This window comes from Dipodomys merriami, unplaced genomic scaffold (assembly GCF_024711535.1).
Source record: "Dipodomys merriami isolate MVZ:Mamm:240054 unplaced genomic scaffold, mDipMer1.0.p SCAF_3, whole genome shotgun sequence".
Classification (NCBI taxonomy): domain Eukaryota; kingdom Metazoa; phylum Chordata; class Mammalia; order Rodentia; family Heteromyidae; genus Dipodomys; species Dipodomys merriami.
Window position 1 is genome coordinate 66035175 of NW_027204492.1, and position 21876 is coordinate 66057050.

General features: G+C 38.9%; 1 protein-coding gene across 8 annotated transcripts in view; it reads right to left on the minus strand.

Annotated features, from left to right (window-relative positions):
* Arhgef9 (Cdc42 guanine nucleotide exchange factor 9) overlaps positions 1–21876 on the minus strand; it is a 230862-nt gene that overhangs the window by 42364 nt on the left and 166622 nt on the right. For all 8 annotated transcript variants that reach the window (XM_070040197.1, XM_070040198.1, XM_070040199.1 and 5 more), the window contains 2 exons: positions 15398–15589; positions 8165–8344 (listed from right to left, as the gene is read on the minus strand). In XM_070040197.1, coding sequence (XP_069896298.1) covers positions 8165–8344; positions 15398–15589 — 372 coding nt within the window. The remainder of the gene's footprint in view (positions 1–8164; positions 8345–15397; positions 15590–21876) is intronic.

The window sequence follows — 21876 nt, forward strand, 5'->3', positions numbered from 1 at the left end:
GTAAATAATGCTGCAATAAACATAGTTGTGCTGGTAGCTTTAGTATGGTCTTGTTTGTGATCATTTGGGTAAATGCCCAAAAGTGGGATTGCTGGGTCATAGGGGAGCTCTATGTGGAGTCTTTTGAGGAACCTCCACACTACTTTCCAAAGTGGTTGAACAAGTTTACATTCCCACTAACAATGCAGGAGGGTTCCCTTCTGTCCACATCTCCTCCAGCATCTGTTGTTATTAGAGTTCTTGATTTTAGCCATTCTAACTGGGGTGAGGTGCCATAGTAATCAAAACAGACCTCAGGACCAATGGAATAGAATTGAAAACCCAGAAATGAACCCACAGACCTATAGCCATCTAATCTTCAATAAGGGAGCTAAAAAACCAGAATGGAAGAAAGACAGCCTCTTCAGTAAATGGTGCTAGCAAAATTGGTTAATCACTTGTAGAAAACTAAAGCTAGATCCTTATATATTACCCTGCACCAGAATCAACTCCAAATGGATCAAAGACCTCAGACTCAAAGCAGACACTCTGAAAACATTACAGGACAGAATAGGAGAAACCCTAGATCTCCTTGGCACAGGCTGAAATTTTCTTAAAAGAGACTCAGAAACACAACAAATCAAAGGAAGGTTAGACAAATGAGATTGCATGCAATTGCAGAGCTTCTGCGTGGCAAAGGACATAGCTAGCAAGATCAATAGAAAGCTCATGGATTGGGAGAAGATCTTCACTAGCCATACAATGGACAAGGGTCTCATATCTAAAATATACCTGGAACTCAAAAAATTAAATCCCCCAACAACAAATCCTCAAAGAAACAACTGCCCGATAAATAAGTGGGCTAAAGACTTAAAGAGAAACTTCTCTGAAGAGGAAATAAGAATGGCCACTAGACATATAAAGAATTGCTCAACCTCTCTAGCCATAAAAGAAATGCAAATCAAAACATTGAGACTACTCATACTCTTATTGGATAAATTACCCCTCACTTCTTTCTTAAATAATCTGAGACTACAGCTTTCTTGACCCTCTGACCCATACCATGTATGTATATGCAGCAGCCTCTGGGACACCACTGCAGGTTCCAGCTTCATTGACATGTGCAACCAAGATTAAGTTAGATCACATTGATAGCCCCAGTTCCCATAACGTATGTATACATAAGCATCCAGCCTTGTGCCCCAATAATACTATCATCGTCATGATTGTACCCATAAATGGCCCCTGCAGTTATGTGGATGTGGACATCTATAGCTAAGACCTGTTAACACACAAATAGATAATCAGTACAAAAAGAAGAGAAGCTTCAAATGTAGAAACAGCACAAAATGGACAACTCTCAAACTAAAAAATAAATATATAAGAGACTCCAACCAACTCTTTTCTATAAGAGAGGTGCTGGGAGACCAGCACTGGTTGGTATCTTGAACACATGGGAAAGTTTGGATACTGAGCTATCCCACAGTCCTGAGGGAAAAAACCCTTATTTTGTGTTACTTTCACTATACTGGCTTTTGTAAACACTGAAAATACTTTCTGAAAAATTGTAGGTGATTAAAATTTCCAACCAATGAATTTGCATCAGATTCAAAGCAAAAATACAAGAAATATGAAAAATGAGAACCCTCAAAAGATCAACAATCCCACAGTAACAGGATAGTGAAAGGATAAAAAACAAAAGATATTCAAAAGCATGATTACACAAATGATGAATGAAATAAGAGACATGTATAAAACGATGAGTGAATTAATACGAATAAACAGCTGAAAAATCTCAAATAATGAAAATAAATAACTAAATGAAGTAAGGAAAACAATCCAGGATATGAAAGAGTAATTTAGTAAATAAAGATACAGAAAAAATATTCAATAAATAAACATACACAATAAAGACAGAGAAATCCTTAAGAAGTATTACATGGAAATATGGGAAATAAAAAGCACAATAAATAAAAACTTCAATGGCATAATTCCTCTATATTGGATCAAACTGGATATCAGGACTCAAGGAAAAGGCATATGTTCTCACAGACAGGTGAAAAAAATAGGGAAAAATACAGATATATGAAAGAAACACATGTCCTCTGGGACACTTTTTAATATAATCATGGTCATAGACGATTAGTATAAAATAAAGGGACAGAAAACATACTTGATAAAATAGTACAAGAAATATCTCAAAATCTTGAGAGAAAAATAGCATTCAGGTACAAGCGAGCATGGAACAGATCACTGGAAACATATCATAGTTCAAATACTAAGCAGAACTATAAATCTTGAAGAGGCAAGCTGCAAGAAAGAACTCCAAGTCACCTATAATGAACCCATCAGAAGTTCCTCAGATTTCCCAACAGAAACCATAAAAGCAAGGAGGAGCCAGGTGCCAGTGGCTCATGCCTGTAATGCTGGCTATTCAGTAGGCTAAGATTGGAGGATTACTGTTTAAAGCCAGCTGAAATAGGAAAGTATTATCTCCAATTAAACACAAAATTTGGAAGTGGAGTTCAAGTGGTAGAGTGCTAGCCTCGAGCATAAAAACTCAGGTACAGGGTCTAAGCCCTATGATTGGCACAAAAAAGCAAGGAACGCACAAAATGATGCATTTTGAGCACCAAAAAACCCTGTGAATCTAGACTACTCTACCTAGCAAAGAAATCATTCATGACTACTGAATAAAAACCTTCCAATATAAAATCCTTTCAGTATAAACAAAACTAAATCCCAAGCCCAGAGTTCAAGACCATGGCCAAAAAAAAAATCTCAAAACTAAAGCAATTTATGATCACTAAGACTGCACATTAGAAAATACTCAAAGGAATTCTATACAGAGAAGAGGAAGATAAATATAATCATGAAAATAGGGGAGAAAATAAATCTCACCAAGTAAGATAAGAAAACGAGGAAAGAATCAAACATTACAATTAAAAAATGGCAGGAATTGTCACAAACTTTAATAATAAGAGTGAATGTTAATGGTCTCCATTCTGCAATCAAAGGACAGAATGGTGAGCTGGATTAAAAAGCAAGGCCCAATCATTTGTTACTTACAAGCAATGCATCTACTGAAAGAAACAAACATTGGCTTAGAATAAAACTGTGGGGGAAAATCTACCAAGCAAATGGACCCTGAAAGCAAGCAGGATAGCAATTTTCAAAAAAAAAATTTTATTGTGAAAATACCTTGGAGAGGGGTTACAATGACATGGGCAAGATAATGAGTACATTTCTTATCAAGCATTGTAGCCTCCTCCTTTGTTTCCCTTCCCATCCCTTCCCATACCCTCCTGCGCCCCCCACCCAATGCTCCCCCCCACCAAAGTTGTAAAGTTCATTTTTCGACATAACAGCTTGTACAGCAATTTTCAAATTTAATATAGTAGACTTTAAACAAAAATTAGTCAGAAGAAACAATGAAGGTTATGGGATATAATTAAACAGAAAACTCCATCAAGAGGACATAACAATTGTTATTAACTGTATGTCAAATGTCAGTGCACCCAAATACATTAAAGAAACCCTACTGGACATAAAAGCACAGACAGATCCCAACACAATGATAGTGGGAAGCTTCAATACTCCACTCTCACAAATAAATAAATAAATCAAGACTTTAGAAAAAATGGACTACAAAACACTAAATGACACCACAGACCAAATGGACTTAATAGACATTTATGGAATATTTCATCCAGCAACTACACAATACATATTATTCTCAGCAGACTATGGAACCTTCTCCATAATAGATCACATATGAGGATACAAAGAAGGTTTTAGAAAATAGACCACAACCTACTGATACATGTGGGATACAGCAAAGGCAGTAGAAAGAAGCACCTACATTAAAAAAAACAACAAGCTGAATACTGGAGATTCATGTCTGTAATCCTAGCAACTCAAGAAGCTAAGATCTGAGGACCCGTTCGAAGACAGTGTAGACAGGAAAGTCTATGAGATTCTTACATTCAATTAACCACCAAAAAGCCAGATAGAGCTATGGCTCAAGTTGTAGAGATTAAGCCTTGAGCAAAAAAATCTAAGAGACAGTACTCAGGCCCTGAGTTTAAGCTCTAGTACCATTCAGAAGAGAGAGAGAGAGAGAGAGAGAGAGAGAGAGAGAGAGAGAGAGAGAGAGAGAGAGAGAGAGAGAGAGAGAGAGAGAGAGAGAGAGAGAGAGAGAGAGAGAGAGAGAGAGAGAGAGAGAGAGAGAGAGAGAGAGGAGAGAGAGAGAGAGAGAGAGAGAGAGAGAGAGAGAGAGAGAGGGAGAGGGAGAGGGAGGGAGAGGGAGAGGGAGAGAGAGAGAGATCTCAAATAGTCTAATGATTCACCTCAAGCTCAGAAAAAGAAAAATTGGACAAAACTAAAATTACCAGATGGAAATATATACTAAGGATTAGGGTAGAAATGAATAGACCAGAGACTAAACAAGAAAAAAAAAACCAAAAATAATCAATGAAACAACAGGAAATGGGTACATTTCTAGACACACTTGACCTAACAAAATCGAACCAAGAGGATATAAACCACCTAAACAGATCTATAACAAACAATGAGATTGAAGCTGTAATAGGCTGCCCAAAAAGGCAAGTCTAAAACCTGACAAATTTTCTACTGCATTCTACCAGAACATTAAAGAACAAATTTCAGCACTCCTCTAACTCTTCATGAAATAGAAAGGGAAGGAACACTATGAAAATCATACTATGAAGCTAGTATTACACTCATTCCAATACCAGACAAGGACATAACAAGAAAAGAGAATTGTAGAACAATTTCTTTAATGAACATAGACATAAAAATTCTCAATAAAAACACTTGCAAACCAAATTCAACAATACATTATAAGGATCATGCATCATGATGAAGTTGGTTTCATTCCAGGGATTCAAGAATGGTTCAAGATACACAAATTTAAAAATATGGTACAGCACATAATTAGAATAAAGGACAAAATCACATGATGATCTTTATAGATGCAGGAAAATCCTCTGGCATAATTTAACTTTTTTTTATAAAGAAAAGTTTGGAAGTACCTAGAAACAGAAGGATTATATCTTAACATAATACAGGCTGTATTTCTTTAGAACCAGAAAAATCAACCTCTAAAATTCACGCATAAAAGTCTCTGCATAGCAAAAGCAATTCTGAGTTACGAGTGGCACTGGAGGTATCTCAGATCTGGGCTTCAAATTATACTCTAGAACCCCAGTAACAAAAAAAGAATGGACAGGTACAAAAGCAGACATGAAGCCCAGTGTAACTCGGAAATAAAACCACAAAGCTACAGCCAACTGATCTTTGACAAAGAAGCCAAAATGCATATACTGGAAAAAAGACAGCTTCTTAAACAGATGGTACTGGGAAAACTGGTTATCTACACACAAAAGCCTGAGATTAGACCCTGTTTCTCACCCTTTAAAAAAATCAACTACAAATGGATCAAAGATCTAAATATAAGATCAAAACTTTGAAACTACTCTTGGGAAACAGAGATAGAGACAGGTAATTATTTTCTGGATAGCATTCCAGTTTCCAAGGATTAACAAATAGGAGTACATAAAATTACAAAGTTTTTCACATCAAAAGAAACAATTAACTGAATCAACAGACTATTCATAGAATGGGAGAAATTCTTTGCCAAGTATTGCATGGATAAAGGATTAACATCCGTGTTTGTTTTTTTCTTCTATCATATTACGACAAAGGAAGAAAGCTCTCATTAGATGCTCATATAATTCCTAGCATCTAGAAATGTGAGAAACAATTTTTTCTTAATGAATTATCCAGTTTATAGTATTCTGCTACAATAATACAAAATGGACTATGGCAGAAAGTTGGTACCAGAAATTGGTTTTTACTACACACATTTCTGAAAATGGACAAGTGACTTTGGAGCTGGGTAATGGCTAGAGCCCAGAAAAATTTGGAAGTGTGGCCTAGGGTAGCGAAAGGCCTATTCTGACATAATTGGACCTCCAACTGTGATAGCTCAGAAGAGCTATAGGAAAAGGCTAATTAAATGGTCATGACTAGAATGTGAGTAGAAGTATGAAAGACAAAGACCAATTCTGAGCTGGGTACCTGTGGATCAAGTTTGTAATCATAACTATTCAGAAGGCTGAGACTTGAGAATTGTGTTTTGTGGCCAGGCCCAGCAGGAAAGTCATTTCTCCAATAAACTACCAAAAGCCAAATGTGCAGCACTGGCTCAAGTGGTAACGCACCAACCTTGAATGAAAAAGCTAAGGGTCAAGCTCCAGTACCAGTACATGTGTGTACACACACACACACACACACACACACACACACACACACACACACACGCACGCACGCATGCACGCACGCACGCACACAATCAAATTGTTTTTTGTGCTGGTCCTGAGGCTTGAACTCAGAACCTCAAGGCTAGCACTCTACCATTTGAGCCACAGCACCAGTTCTGGATTTTTCTAAGTAGTTTATGGAATAAAAGTCTCATGGACTTTCCTGCCCTGGCTGGCTTCAAACTGTGATCCTCAGACCTCAGCCTCCTGAGTAGCTAGGATTACAGGCATGAGCTATTGGTTCTAAATTTGCACAACCAATTTTTGATGAAGTCTTAGATGAAAATGAATTTTAAGATATTGGAATGTAAAGTAAATGACATCCTTGTCACAGATGTCATATAGTATACCCATGCACTGTGGATTTAGGGAAACATTAAGAGCAATGAATTAGTGTATCTGGTAGAAGAAATATTTATGCTGCAAATCATTCAGTTTGTCTGTTGTATGGCTACTTTAATCTGTATTCAGAAGTAAAAACAAAAAAGAGGATTTGAAGATGTAGACTATACAATGTGCTTTCCACCTGAGAATCTGATATTTTGTTATATGTTACATAAGGGTTACCTATGTGATCAATCCTTACTCCCACATAAAACTTAGGATATGAAGTCAAATGAATTTTCCCTGGCAGACAGCATAATATATGCTTCCTTCAATGAAGGACTCTTGGAATCTTATGCCTGGTTTTCAAAAGATTTTGCCTATGTATCTTTTCCTTTTGTTGAGTTTTAACTCATTTCATTATCATAAATCATAGTCATGGGTAAAGTATATGTCAAGTCCTCTAAGTCTTCCTAGCAAGTCAATCAATCTAAAAAATTCCCATAAATAAGGCAGACAATTATCAAAGAAAGATTACTTTTAACTGTATACTTTTGTATGTCAAATGGATTTTGTATTATTTGCATATATTTCCTCTTTAAAAACAAATACTTTATATTAAGGCTTGTCAAAATAACTACATTGTCCACAATTAAGACCCAAAAGATTAGAGAATCACAAGATATTACAGTAAAACTTCATATTCTGGATAAATAACTAGAACACTGAGAAAGCTAAGGGACTTATTTCAAGTTTAACAGTCATCTCAGGCACAATTCTCAAATCCTCACTGATCTGTTTCCTAAGAGTTCTTCCTGTAACACTATGGCCTTATACTTGTCAATTCCTTTACCCTAATATTCTTTCCTGAATGCCTTCCAAGGTCCTACTTTCTAGCTAATGTTGACCTCTCTTTTCTTTTCTTTTATGCTGGCACTAGGGCTTGAACTCAGGGCCTTAGCTTTTTTGGTCAAGACTGGCACTCTACTACTTGTGTCACATCTCAACTTCTAGGTTTTTGGTGGCTTATCAGAGATAAGAGTCTCATGGACTTTCCTTCAAAATCTGGCTTCAAATTAGGATCCTTAGATTTCAATCTCCCAAGTAGCTAGGATTACAGGCACGAGCCACCCTCACCTGGTTATGGCCACTCTTATTTCCTGGATTCCCTAGGCAGTGAACATATTGAGTTCCTACCAGAACACTGATTCTTCAGGAAACTAATCCTAACACAAACAAAAGAGAAGCTAAATAAAAAATCCTACTGAAAGCTACCTATGAGGAAAGAGAGAGAAGAGGGAAATGGTAAAGAAAAGAGAATCCTAGGCCAAATTACAGCATCTTCTTACATCCTTATAACTTGGTTAAGAGATCAGTGTTCAAAATCAGGGCCTGAGAAAAATTCATCCCCTACAGCAGAATGATGCAGCTGAACACAACTAGACAGCTCATATTTTCCTTCTATTACTTCCTAATGTTCCTTGAACCTCTCCCCCACCAAAGGGTAAGATGCTTACGTGCTCTAGGAAGCAAGGTCCTATTTCACTGAGGTGGGGATCATCATTGTTGTACTGTTTCTCCAGGTCTCTCACAAAGCCCATCTGAAATCTATAGATGTCTTCAATGTTCCCAAAGATTATCTTCAGCTGCTCATCACTGAACATGTCCCGCCTTTTTCGGCACTGCTTCAGGTAGCCCTGCAGACAAAGGAAAATCCTATGATGAGGTTGTCCCCTCTCTCCCCCACTGGCTTTACCACTGGACTGTCCAATTTCACTTCTATGAAGTAGAAAGGCAAAACTCATTTCCGTTTTTCATATGAGAAACCCAAGATTTACCAAAGGAATTTAGTAGTAAGTTTTAAGAATATAAAGGATGGGGCTGGGAAGGTGGCTCAGTGGTAGAGTGCTTGCCTGGCATGCATGAGGCCCTAGGTTCGATTCCTCAGTACCACATAAGCAGAAAAAAAAAGCTGGAAGTGGTGCTTGGCTCAAGTGATAGAGTGCTCACCTTGAGCTGAAGAGCTGAGGGACAGTGCCCAGGCTCAGAGTTCAGGCCCCATGACTGACCAAAAAAAAAAAAAAGAATATAAAGAGTGCCTTTTGTTATCATTTTTTAATGACAAAAAACTCAAAGGTCAAAGTGCACTTCCCTTAAGCATGCTGCACACCAACATTTTCATTTTAGTAGCTATTGGCTTAGCTGGATCCATTCAGTCTAAAGTTCTATTCCTTGTTAGACCAATCCTAACAAAATAATTAAAATTGGAAATGACCTGGTAATGGGGGTAAGAGCAGAAAAAATTTCAATAAAGGAATAGGAACTGATATAATTAAACTGTTTCTTAAGGTAACTGGCCAGAGGCTATCATTTAAATGACCTCATCAAGCAAGCCTATTAGTGCCTAAGCCTGATATTTTTACTAGCATAGGTGTTTGAGACATTTACAAATAGATAGATGAATTAATTCAGCTAGTCACTGATGAAAGGAGAAGGGAAGAAAGAATTTTTGATCTGATAAGATAAAAAATAAAAACTGGTTCTTAAACTGAGTCTTCCATTTTGAACTTACTGATATGTATTTTTAATGGATAATACTGTCTTTAGTAGACATCATTAGTACATAATAATGTTCCTTGTGACAATGAATTATGCTCACTTACATTCATCTAAAATTGAAGTGCAATTTCTTAACACCTGTGTTAAATGATTTACCATATCTAGCCCTGTCCCTATACTCATTTTGTCTCCCCTATCACAGCTACCAATTACATTGTCATGGCATACCTCAGGAAGAATCTCATGCCTGGTTCCAATTCACTTTATCATTCTCTACCCAAATCTCACTTTCCTTTATCTTCTCACTTTGTAATTAGTGTTTCAGCAGTTGCAAGTTAATAGTTTGTGGCTGATTCAATATCTATTTGACTAATGGCTGCCGCCTTTATTGAATGATGTGCTCAAGATTTCCTATATTCTCTTCTCTTTTTTGTGGTACTTTGGATTGAACCCAGATGCTGGCATATTAGGTAAGCACCCTACCATGTTAGGTATACCACCAGCCCTTTCATTTTTATTTTGGTTTTGAGATAAGATCTCAACCATTTCACTTAGACTTCCCTGAACTCATGATACTCCTACCAAATAATAGGATTACAGGTGTGTGCCACCACACCTGGCTGATTGATTACCTGCATTCGTTTTGTGTGTGTGTGTGTGTGTGTGTGTGTGTGTGTGTGTGTGTGTGTGTGTGTGTGTGTGTGTGTGTGTGTGTGTGTGTGTGTGTGTATTTGTGGGTAATGATGATGATACTGGGGCTTGAACTCAGGGCCTGGGCACTGTCCCTTAACATTGTTAGCTCAAGACTTGACCTCTACAACTTAAGCCTTCATCTTTTTGGTAGTTAATGGAAGAGAAGTGTCTCATGGGGTTGACTTCAAATCTCAGATCTCAGCTTCCTGAGTAGCTGATTTTCTGTATTTTTGCTGGTCCTGTGGCTTTAACTCAGGACTTAGGCTCTGTCCCTGAGGGTTTTTTTTTCTCACTTGACCACTTGAGCTCTACTTCTAGCTTTTTTGGTGGTTAGAAATAAAAGAACTTTCCTGCCCAGGCTGGCTTCAAACTGTGATCCTCAAGATCTCAGCCTCCTAAGTAGCAAGGATTATAGGCTTAAACTACTAGTACCCCACTAATTCTCACAATACTTTTGGCTCTGCTGCTTTTATTAAAGCAGCTCCCCAAATTCTGCTTCTTGACAAGCAGTTCTAGAAATACAGGCACCTAACTCCTATAGGCTATGCTCTGCCTAATATGTTTCTCTTAGGACCTCATCTTTCTCTAGATGGGGGTGCCTTTGTTTGACTCTGCGTCTTATCTACTACCTTTCAAAGTGTCTTAGCTAAAAAGGGACAAGAACAGCAACAAGTGTATCATCTCGACACTAAGCAGGGGGGCTCAGGGCTCCTCACCCATGCTCCCATTTTTTCTTTGTATGGTAGGGCCAGCAATACTTGGTAATTATGTCACATTTAGCATGTAACTTGTGGGTATGCAATAGGTATTGGTGAGTGATCACAATGGGAGACAGAAAAGCCCAGCCTACATAACTCACTTATCCTCTGGGAAATTAGTTCAGAAAGTAACAGTTTTGTTCAATGCTCCCAAATGGAAAGGTTTAGGAAGAAACATCATAAATCCTAAATGTCATAAAATCCCCCCAAATATGACAATGATGCTAGAGCTTAACATTTGTATGGAATATGACAGAAATGAAAAGGAAGAACATGGCCGCTGGAAAAGAGAATAGAGAACAATGATGCTAGGATAGCTTCCCAATTCCCTATGTGTCCCTCATTGCTACTGTCAAGAAAATTACTTTCCTTCTGTTATCTCTGTTGTGACTTACCTATACACATATTAGGAAAAATGTGATTGCCTATAAGATGGTGGGACTCTAGAGTGTTTTTAAAGATAATGCTAGATGATAAATATATTGTTACATTTAGCTTAACAGAATAATACAGAGCCATTAAAATGATGATAAAACTATGTAGAAACATGGAAGGATATATGATGTAATGTTAAAAGCAGAATATAAATAGTAAATATATCACTATGATTATAACTTTTTAAATTATGTATATACACATGTCATATATGTATATATATATATATATCATATATGCATGTGTACAGAAAGAACAGATTTAAAGTTATGCAAAAGTACAAACAATTCTATTGTATTTGGTGGATGGTATTGATATATTTGATGCTATTTTTTTTTTGTGCCAGTACTGGAGCTTAAACTCAGGGCCTGGGCATTGTCCCTTAGGAATTTTTTTACTCAGAGTTGGCATGCAACCACTTGAACATCAGTTGTACTTCTGGCTTTCTGATGCTTAGTTGGAGATAAATGTCTTGTGGGTTTTCTGCCGTGGGAGGTGGGCTAGCTTCAAACTGGGATCCTCATATCTCAGTCTCCTGTGCAACTGGGATTATAGGTGTAAGCCACTGGTGCATTGGTCGATTTTGTTTCTATTTTAAAATATTCTCTTTCTTTTTTTTGTCAGTTGTGGGGCCTGAACTCTGGGCCTGGGCACTGTCCTGCAGCTCTTCAGCTCAAGGTGAGCACGCTACCACTTGAGCTATAACACCACTTCTGGCTTTTTCTGCTTATGTGGTGCTGAGGAATCAAACCCAGGGTCTCATGCATGTAAGGCAAGCACTCTACCACTAAGCCACATTCCAAGCCCCTTTAAAATATTCTCTAATGATATATTTTGATTGTTTTCATGTCTATGAGTGAAAAAGGGTATTTTCCAGAGAGTATAAATAAAAACAGCTCCAACAACAAGACTTTCTTGAGGGAGATATCATTAAGGAAGGGGGAAAAGTCCCATGTCTTCTCAAAATCTCTAATGTTCTCAAAAGTCTTCTCAAAAGCCCTAGTGTTTAAGACATGTCATGCCAATGAATTCTAAATAACATTTAGATCTGACTTTATCAATGTTTCATTAGTGTAGCTCTACCATATTTTGAAGTTTTTGTTTCTTTAGAGTAATGTTGTCCAATAGAACTTTCAGCAATGATGAAATGTCTATCTCCCCTCTCCAATACAGTAGTTACCCATCATCACTACTGATTGCAAAATACACTCCATATTGGGGGACAGAAAGTAGAACCTGATCTGTTCTCTGGAAAGGAAGAGACAAAAAGATTCAAAAACAATTCCCTGGGTCAAACAAAAAAACGTGTGTGTGTGTGTGTGTGTGTGTGTGTGTGTGTGTGTGTGTGTGTGTGTGTGTGTGTGTGTGTGTGTGTGTGTGTGTGTGTGTGTGTGTGTGTGTGTGTGTGTGTGTGTGTGTTTCTATCCTTTAAAATATTCTTCTTTCCATTTTTCATTTGTTTTTCTCTTACTGCTCAGTAAAATACTCTTTGTCAATTTTATTCCATTGAGTTCAAACAGTGTCAGAAAAAAGCCCTTGTCTTTGTTAGGTCCACCTGGGAGAAATAGCCCCTTCCTTTGACTATGGGTCCACTTAATATAATGTTGGCATACCACTGTGAGATGATCATGGTCCCCCAAAAGGACCCCTCATCCTCTTCCAGATCTTGTTAATCCTCTTTTTTTTAAGTCTTTTTTTTTGGGGGGGGGTTTCGGTCGCGGGGCCTGAACTCTGGGCCTGGGCACTGTCCCTCAGCTCTTCAGCTCAAGGCTAGCGCTCTACCACTTGAGCCACAGCACCACTTCCGGCTTTTTTCTTTTTGCTTATGTGGTGCTGAGGAATCGAACCCAGGGCCTCAAGCATGCAAGGAAAGGGCTCTACCACTGAGCCACCTTCCCAGCCCTTGTTAATCCTCTTATCTGGGACACTTCCACATCTACTATTGCTTGACACCATACTCCTGTCCTCATTAAACTTAAGGATCCTACCTGATTCCCAACACACCCCAATACCCCAATTCCCTTCAACATAGGAATGGTTTAAAATCCATTATCCATCTCTGCCTTCTTAAACAATGACTTCTCAGACCTATTAACTACTCCTTTAACACCTCCATCTTACTGGTTGATTAAACCCAATGGAATCTATCACCTAGTACAGAACCTGCACATTCTTAATGCTTCAGTCTTCCCTATTCATCCAGTAGTGCCTAACGTGTATACTTTCCTTTCACAAAGACCTTTTCTTATGGGCAATTTCCCTACTAATGATCCAAAGACTCCACTAACAAATTATCTTCCTGTCCTAACTTTCCTTAGACATATGTTTTTTTAGACATATGTTATGTCAACATGTTGATGAATAATTTCCCCAGCCTCATCAAGACCCTTTCCCTTCTCCTCCAATATTGCCTGGGGATCAAGTCTTTCTCAAGACCCTTAATCTATATGGTTTACATCCTAAGTGGACAGGCCCTCACCAGGTCCTGCTAACCACTCTCACCACAGTTAAGCTCAACAGATACAGATACAATGGTTTCATCTGTCGAGAGTAAAAAAGGCTCCTGCTCCTGCCCCTTCTATGCCAATACCAACTCCAAGACGCTTGCTCTTCTCTCAGATCTACCAAGGTAAAGCTGTGTCACCTCTCTGAAGATGAGAGTGAGTAATGCCAAGCTGACTTCTCTCCTCAGTGTCCCTCTCCACCTTGTTCCTTTTGTCATCTCCAAGTCTTTTAATTTTTCTTTTCTGGGAATTTTTTCTTTTCTTATTGTTCAGCTCCTGCCTCATAAGACTTTTTTCAAATTCCATCCAAAGACACATACTTGTGTTCATCACCAAGGAACTAGTACTGCTGCTTTCTACTAGACCAGATAGCATCTCTGCTTTCTACCCTTAATGTTGATGTTCCTTGTCATCAGGAATTAGCCAGAAAGTTGGTGCCCCTTTTTAACTATCAAAAGGCTGGAATGTTAGGTCTGGCGGGTGTATGTGTGGGGGGATGGCCCCTTCCCTTTGTTCTCTCCCCATGCACCTTAGAAGTCCCTGCCCATCACCTGTAACCCAGGCAACTGGCATGCTTGGGGGCAGGGGGAGGTCCCCTAGGCTTTGAGGTCATTTCCCCATTCTCTGAGGTCACCTCCTCATCAGCTGTGGCCAAACCTCTTCCCCACCATAAGTTCTCTTGCTTTGCATGTGTATGGTTATAAGCCCTCTTCTGCCTGAACCCTGTGAGAGTTTCCTTTTGACAACGCTTAAGAGTCTTCACTTAGGACAGAGAGATTGTGGGGAAATCTGTGGGGAACACAGGTAGCAAAGATGGCCCTGAGAGGAAGTTGAGTGGGCAGAGCCGGATTTGTTTAGGTTCAGTGTGTAAACAACTCATGGAAGCTTAGGTGCATGATAAGGTATGGCCTTTCAGTGATTGGTTGGTTCCATTTCCTCCCCTCCCACACAGTCTTTTGCTTTAAAAAGGGGATGCTCCCTGTTAATAAACGAGTTCCTGCTTGACTTGACTCCCCTCTATGTCTGATTGTCTCCTGGGAGGCTGGGGAACGGGCGAGCGGCTGCACTACACTTCGCACTTACCTCTCCTCGGACCCCCTCCATCCAAAGATGGACTAAGACCCAACAAGAGATGGAAGAGATAAAGTTAGGAGATTAGAGATACAGCTTTTAGAGAGCAAAGTAACTACTAAAGGAGATAAAGCTTGTCAATCTAACTTTTATTTCAAGTGTATTTCACACCAATGACCAGTCCTTCCAAATGAGGGAGGAGGGCCAGTAGCATCAACGTCACCAGGGATGTTCTCTCTATGCCTTATCTTATTTATATATGGATACTGGGATCTATGTGTTTAATAAGATTTCCATGTATAACATTGACTCTGAGTGTGCATTCAAGTCTGTGAATCATTGCTTTGGAGGGAGTTGTGCTTAGCTTTAATGAATGAGACAGACTGGGCATTGTATGAGGTTAACAACTGGATCAATGTACAAGAGGATAAGACTAGAGATTTGGGAGAGAGGAGAGATGAGGCAGTGTAAAAGGAAAATAAGAGGTGGCAAGGGGGAGGAAAAGAAACTAAATATGAACAAGTGAATTAGTAAGAAAGAGGCAGAGAAAAGGAGAGAAAGTGTGAAAGTCATACCCCTAAGAGAGCAGTTTTACCCCACTGAATAGAACCTTGGATTTCAGTCCAGCTGCCCTTTCCAGTATCTTGGGACTAGCATAGGCAGGCCCATGAGGACTGTCAGATTTTCATGAAAGTACCCTCTATCCCACCACTTGTACCACCATGGCTACCTCACAGATGTCCTTGAGGTGCTTGATGTAGTGACGCTCAGTGCTCATAATTTCATTGATGACATTGGCCCGCATCTGGTCCCGGTTCTGTAGTGGCCGGCCCAGACAGAGGCAGTCTGAGTTGGGGTCCAGATGCCCATTCTGCACATCACTGGGCCCTTCCTCCACCCCATCCTCTTGGTTCACCCAGAGCTGTAGATGCAAGCAGAAAAAATACAATCGGTTAATTTCCTTGTGAAGTCAAAAGAGGATAAATTAACTTTCCAGTATTCAGAGAACCTTGAAACAGAGTCCCACTAATTCCTGTAAGAAACAGAGAAAAAGAAGAAAAGGGCTTGGGATAAAGTGGGTTGAGAATTAATAGAATTCTGTCTTTAGGATGACTTCTTGACCCTAAGCATGGATATGGATCTATTTCTCTCTAGGTCACTGATGACTTATCTGTGAAATAGAAGACATGAGGCATGACTAAATCATCTCTGAGAGGCTTCTTGGTTAAAAAGATCTCCAGAAAAAAGAAAACTAATGGCTAGAAGAAGTTATTCATGCTGACCCACATCTAGGTAGCAGGAATGGATCAAAAAAGTGGGTGGGGGGGATAAGCTCTACATTCTAAATATCATAGATGAATTATTGTCAAAACACTGCATTTAAGTGCCTACAAATATGGAGACCACAGTTGGACAGTAGAATAGGCATTTCAAACACAGAGGGTTTGGTGTTGATTTCCACCAAAGGATATACACATCATAGTCAAAATTTGATAGTAAAATTTATAGGATACACAAAGAGCTCTACTTCACAAGGTTGGAGTAACAATGGTACATTATCTCCCTCTCACATAATAACAATCAGTACTGATTACACCCTTACGATACACCATATATGCTAAGAGCTTGGCATAGGGAGGTCCAATTGTTACCACCATTTCACAGAAAACTAAACAGATTTGCAGAAATTAAAGAATGTGTGCCCAATCACAGTGAGGAAGTGGAAAAGCAGGGATCAGAATCAGGCAGGTTCCCTTTAGAGACTACGCTCTTAAAGAATGGTGCCAATTCATTTGTGCCTTTGAAGAGATAGGAAAAAAAGAAGAAAGGCTTAGACCAAAAATGGGTTGGGAGTTAATAGAATTATTAAAATGGATACAGCTGGTAATTGAGACTTCCAAATTATGAACTCAAAGGAAAATGGAAAAAAATCTTCTTTTGGGGAGCTGGGTGAAATATGCAAGATTCAAGTACAGGATCATTTTACCAGGTCTTAAAAAAGAGGTCTATGGAGGCAGGGTGAAATAGAAGGGAATAATTAGCTATAAGCTTTCTGAACAGCTTTAATCCACTCTCCATATTTCCTCCTAGCTCTGTCCACATCCCCAACTCAAGAAGTTGAGAAAAAAACATATTTAGATTGATCCTCACTTCTCACATTAGAATAGCTGGTTGGTGAATGGGTTTAGGATGGCAGAAGCTTTGAGATGGAATTACAGAACAGTTACTTATTTCTCAGCTCTGTGATTTCTCATCTCACTTTCCTTGTAGGGGGTGATGGGTATCTTTAATACACAAGGAGCCTAAAGATGTCACCAGCATATAGTCTAATTGCCTACTACAGGCCAAGGCCTTTAGTTAAGTGGACAAAATTCATCTCTATATAGAACCTATTATTCTCTGTGAATGTCTTATATAAAATATGTTCCAAGAGATCAGCTTTGTTTATGTGTTGATCCAGTCCTCTAATACAAGTAAGAGGAAATATGAGGGATAATTATCCACAGGAATGGGCATGTTCAAAAAATTGATTTTAAAGCATTTGAAGCAAACATCTCATATATATGACGCTGTTTTTTGTTTTGCTGGCACTTGGGCTTCACCTAAGGGCCTGAGCACTGCCCCTTAGCTTTCCAGTCAAAGTTGGCACTTTGTCACACCTCCACTTCTAGCTTTCTTTCTTTATTGGAGGTAAGAGTCTCATAAAGACTCATAAAGCCAGCCCAGGCTGGCTTCATTGAACCATGATCCTCAGATCTCAACCTCCTGAGTAGCTAGGGTTATAGTTGTGAGTCACTGGTGCCCAGCAATGTTGCTATTTTTAATAATGAACATCTCATTTTCTATTGATCTATTAGCTTTTCCTGTTTCTCATACAGCGGGATAACTCTGCTATGAAATGTGTATTCAAGGAAGGTCTTTAAGAGGTAAGAATCATTCTTTTATTCCAGGTGGTTAAATCACGTCCAAATGTTGGCTTTAGGATGGCTGGAATAAGATAAATATTTGGAACAGTTCCAATGGGAAGGAATACAAGATATGAGGGTGGGAACAGAACCAGATTTACATTCAGACCGTATTCCATGGCACTATAGTTTCACATAATGGTGAGAAGAGAGAAGCACAATTAAATCCCAAGTAGAAGTAGATCCCTTACACAGAATTTGGTAGGAACATACCTGGCCAGAACTAAAGGTCTGGATGGGGTTGCAATGGAGTGATAAAGGGCTTCTTAAAAGGCAACTTTAGCTGGGTATCGGTGGCTCACACCTGGAATCCTAGCTACTCAGGAGGCTGAGATCTGAGGATTATGGTTCAAAGCCAGCCCAGGCAGGAAAGTCCGTGAGACTCTTATCTCCAATAAATCACTAGAAAACCGGAAGTGGCGCTGTGGCTCAAGCGCTAGAGTGCTAGCTTTGAGATGAAGAGCACAGGGATAGCGCCCAAGCCCTATGACTGCCCAAAAAAAGAAAAAAAAAAGGCAACTTTACTGCACTGAAAAAAAACCTAGAACCTCATTCCTTAGGTTAAGATCTAAAAGAATTACTAGAAGATTCTAATCTAAAAGAACTACTAGAAGATTTATGCAGTCATTTATTAAATCTACGTCAAATATTGTATACCATATGCTTGGGGTATAACAAATAAAGTGGAAATCATTGACTTTTGTGAATCTGATATTAGAGAGATAGTATTCTCAGCTTATAAAAAGGTGGCATGTAAGGCTCAAATTATTGTACTCTTGATATCAGAGTCTCAGAAAAGATTCTCTGGGTCTGATTAAATGATTTTTTAAATTTAAATTTTATTGTAAAGGTGACTATAGAGGTTACAGTTACATTAACTCAGGTAATGAGTACGTTTCTTTTTTTCTTTTCTTTTTTTTTTTGTCAGTCGTGGGGCTTGAACTCTGGGCCTGGGTGCTGTCCCTGAGCTCTTCAGCTCAAGGCTGGTGTTCTACCATTTGAGCCACAGCAACACTTCTAGTTTTCTAGTGGTTTATTGGAGATTAGTCTCACAGATTTTCCTGCCTGGGCTGGCTTTGAAAGGCGATCCTCAGATCTCAGCCTCCTGAACAGCTAGGATTACAGGTGTGAGCCACCAGCACCGGGCAGTACATTTCTTTTTGAACAGTGTTATCCCTCCCTCGTTTTCTTCTACTCCCCCAACCTGAGACTCCCCCTTCCACCAAGTTGTAAAGTTCATTACTACTGAATTGGTTCACCCTTTGTCCCACTATTCTATGCTTCCCTTTCCCTTCCCTAAATCAGATTTTATCTTACATACAAGACAAATGGTACAGATATCAAAAGCAGTGACCAAAGGGATTAAACCAAAGGAAAGAAAGAAAAAAAAGAAATAACTGCACAACAGTACAATAAAAAACCTCTTGTTTTCATTTCTTGCACATCATTTTGATAAGCATCATTTAATATGGTTGTATGCACATCGCTATGATTTTCTAGTCTAGCCCCTAAGAATCTTCCTCTTGAAAACTTCTCTGTTGTTTGCAGATAAAGGCCTTAGTCTACCATCATGTCAGAATGCAATGACACAGGTCAGCCCATGAGTTCAGCTTTCTTCATTGGATACAATTTCATCCCATAATGCCATAACAAACCTTTTCAACAAACTGTTGGGCTAACATGTAGCTTTCCACTGTCTTATTTATTGAGATTACAATTAGTTTGCACAGGCTTTTGGGTGACAAGTGAGAAGATGAACAATACTCAGAATCTTGCCATGTTGGAAGAGTTTCCTGGAAGCCTTTTAAGTGTACTGAAAGGCTGTTTTCCCTACAGTTCATTGAGCTTTGAAGCAAGGCTGAGCCAATATAGTACAACATTAGTCCTATTCTGTCTATTAACTCTGAGAGAGAGACATAGCCAGACAATGGATTCTTCCATCTTCCCTTAGAATCAGAAAGGGATTTCTAAATTAGAGACAATCTATGGTCATCATCTTTCCCTTTTCCATTCCCACTGTCATTTCTTTCATTTCTTTATACGTAGCCAAGATCCTGAGTATTCTCTCAGCCCCATTACCACTCATATCTCACTATCAGACTGGTTTCTCTAGCTATCACTTTGTTTTTTTGTGTATAGCCATACTGAAGTTTGATCTCAGGGCCTGCTTGCTGTCCTTAGCTTTTTTCGCTCAAGGCTAATGCTCTACCACTTAAGCCACAGCTCTACTACTGGTTTTAGCTGGTTAGTTGGTTTCCCATGCAGGCTGACTTGGAACCACAATCTTCATATCTCAGCATCTTGAGTAGATTACAGGTGTGAGCCACCAGTGCTTGGTTCTATCACTTTGTTTGGCTACTCTCATAATCTAAAATCTTCAGTAGCTTCCCATTGATTATAAAGCAAGTTCAACCCCTCATATATTTTTAAAAACAGAAACAGCAAGTTTATTTGAAAGTAAAAGAAAGCTGAAAAAGTAGGGAGACTACATTCAGAAAAGGGCCCCAAAGAGGAGACCCCAAATCCTTCATCTTGACATTTAAACATTATCATAATCTGACTCTACTCTTACGTCTGTATATTCACTCTTATCTCACACTACTCTCTTCAAGAATATTAAACTTTCTCCTTTATTAATTAATATCAAACTCTTCCCACTTATGTCCTGTAAACCTATACTAGGACATAGAAACAGTCCAGAGGTTTTCAACTATTTCAGCAATAATGACTCAACCTCTCAACTTCCTGGTGAAGAAATGGATGCCCACAGAGAATTTTATGGAATTAGCAACACCCTTATATCTTTGATATGCCTATTTATTTATGTCTTCTACTTTTCTGGGGGTTTTGTGGGGAGGGTCATGAGGCTTGAATTTGGGGCCTGGGTGCAGTCCCTGAGTTCTTTTGTTCAGGCCTAGTGCTCTACCACTTGTGCTACAGTTCTACTTCTGGTTTTCTGGTAGATAAGAGTCTCACAGACTTTCTTGCCCAGGATGGCTTTGAACCTCAATCCTCAGATCTCAGTCTTCTGAGTACCTAGGATTACAGGCATAAGCCACCAGTGCCAGGAAATACTTTTCTGCTTTTTAAATTATACAGTTGGTACAGGAATATACTTGCCTTGTAAAAAAGCTAAAATAGAAAAAAGGAAGAAGACTCAAAATTATTACAAAACAATGAAGAGAGAAAAATATCACATCAATCTTACAGAAACAATGAATCAAAGAGAATACTATGAACAACTGTATGTTATTAAATAAAATGACAAAATTGACAGATTTCTAGAGAGACACAAAGTACAGAAGAAATAGAAAATCTGACTAGGACAATAACAAATAAAGACATTGAATGACTTCAGAATCTTCCTACATGTGGGAGAAAATAGGGTCAGGTGGTTTCACTGGGGAATTCTTTCAAATATTTAAAGCAGAATTAAAATTAATTTTTCATGAGCTCCTCCAAAACATTAGAAGTATAGACCTCCTACGTACATATTCAAGAGAACTGAAAGCTTAGATTTACCCAAAAAAGTATGAATGTTTGCAGCATCAGTATTCATAAAGTAAAAAAGCTGAAGCAATCCAAATATTTACCAATTGATATAGATAAACCAATATGTGATTTGTCTATGTAACAGAATACTATTCAGTGACACAAAAGAATGAAAACTAACATAGACTAGTCTCAAAAACTGCATACTAAGGGCTGGGAAGGTGGCTCAGTGGTAGAGCACTTGCCTTGCATACCTGAGGCCCTGGGTTTGATTCCTCAGCACCACATAAGCAAAAAGAAAAAAGCCAGAAGTGGCGCTGTGGCTCAAGTGGTAGAGCGTTAGCCTTGAGCTGAAGAGCTGAGGGACAGCGCCCAAGCCCAGAGTTCAGGCCCCATGAACGGACCCCCCCCCCCCACACACAAAAAAAAACCTGTATACTAAATAAAAGAAGCCAGACACATAAAGGTGTTCATACCAGGCAATGATAATTTGTACAGGTAATACTGGCTACTCAGATATAGAAGATCACAGTAAGAGGCCAACCAAAGCAAAAAAGTTCATTACGTTGCATCTCTAAGATAACTAGCAAAAAGCAAGGTTAGAAAAGTGGCTCAAGTAGCAGTACACCAGCCTAGCAAGCAAGAGATCCTAAGTTCAAAACTTTAGTACCAGGACTCCATTCATATAAAATATCTAAAATAGACATATCCATAGAGCTAAAAAAAAAAAGATCAGATTAATGGCTTTGGG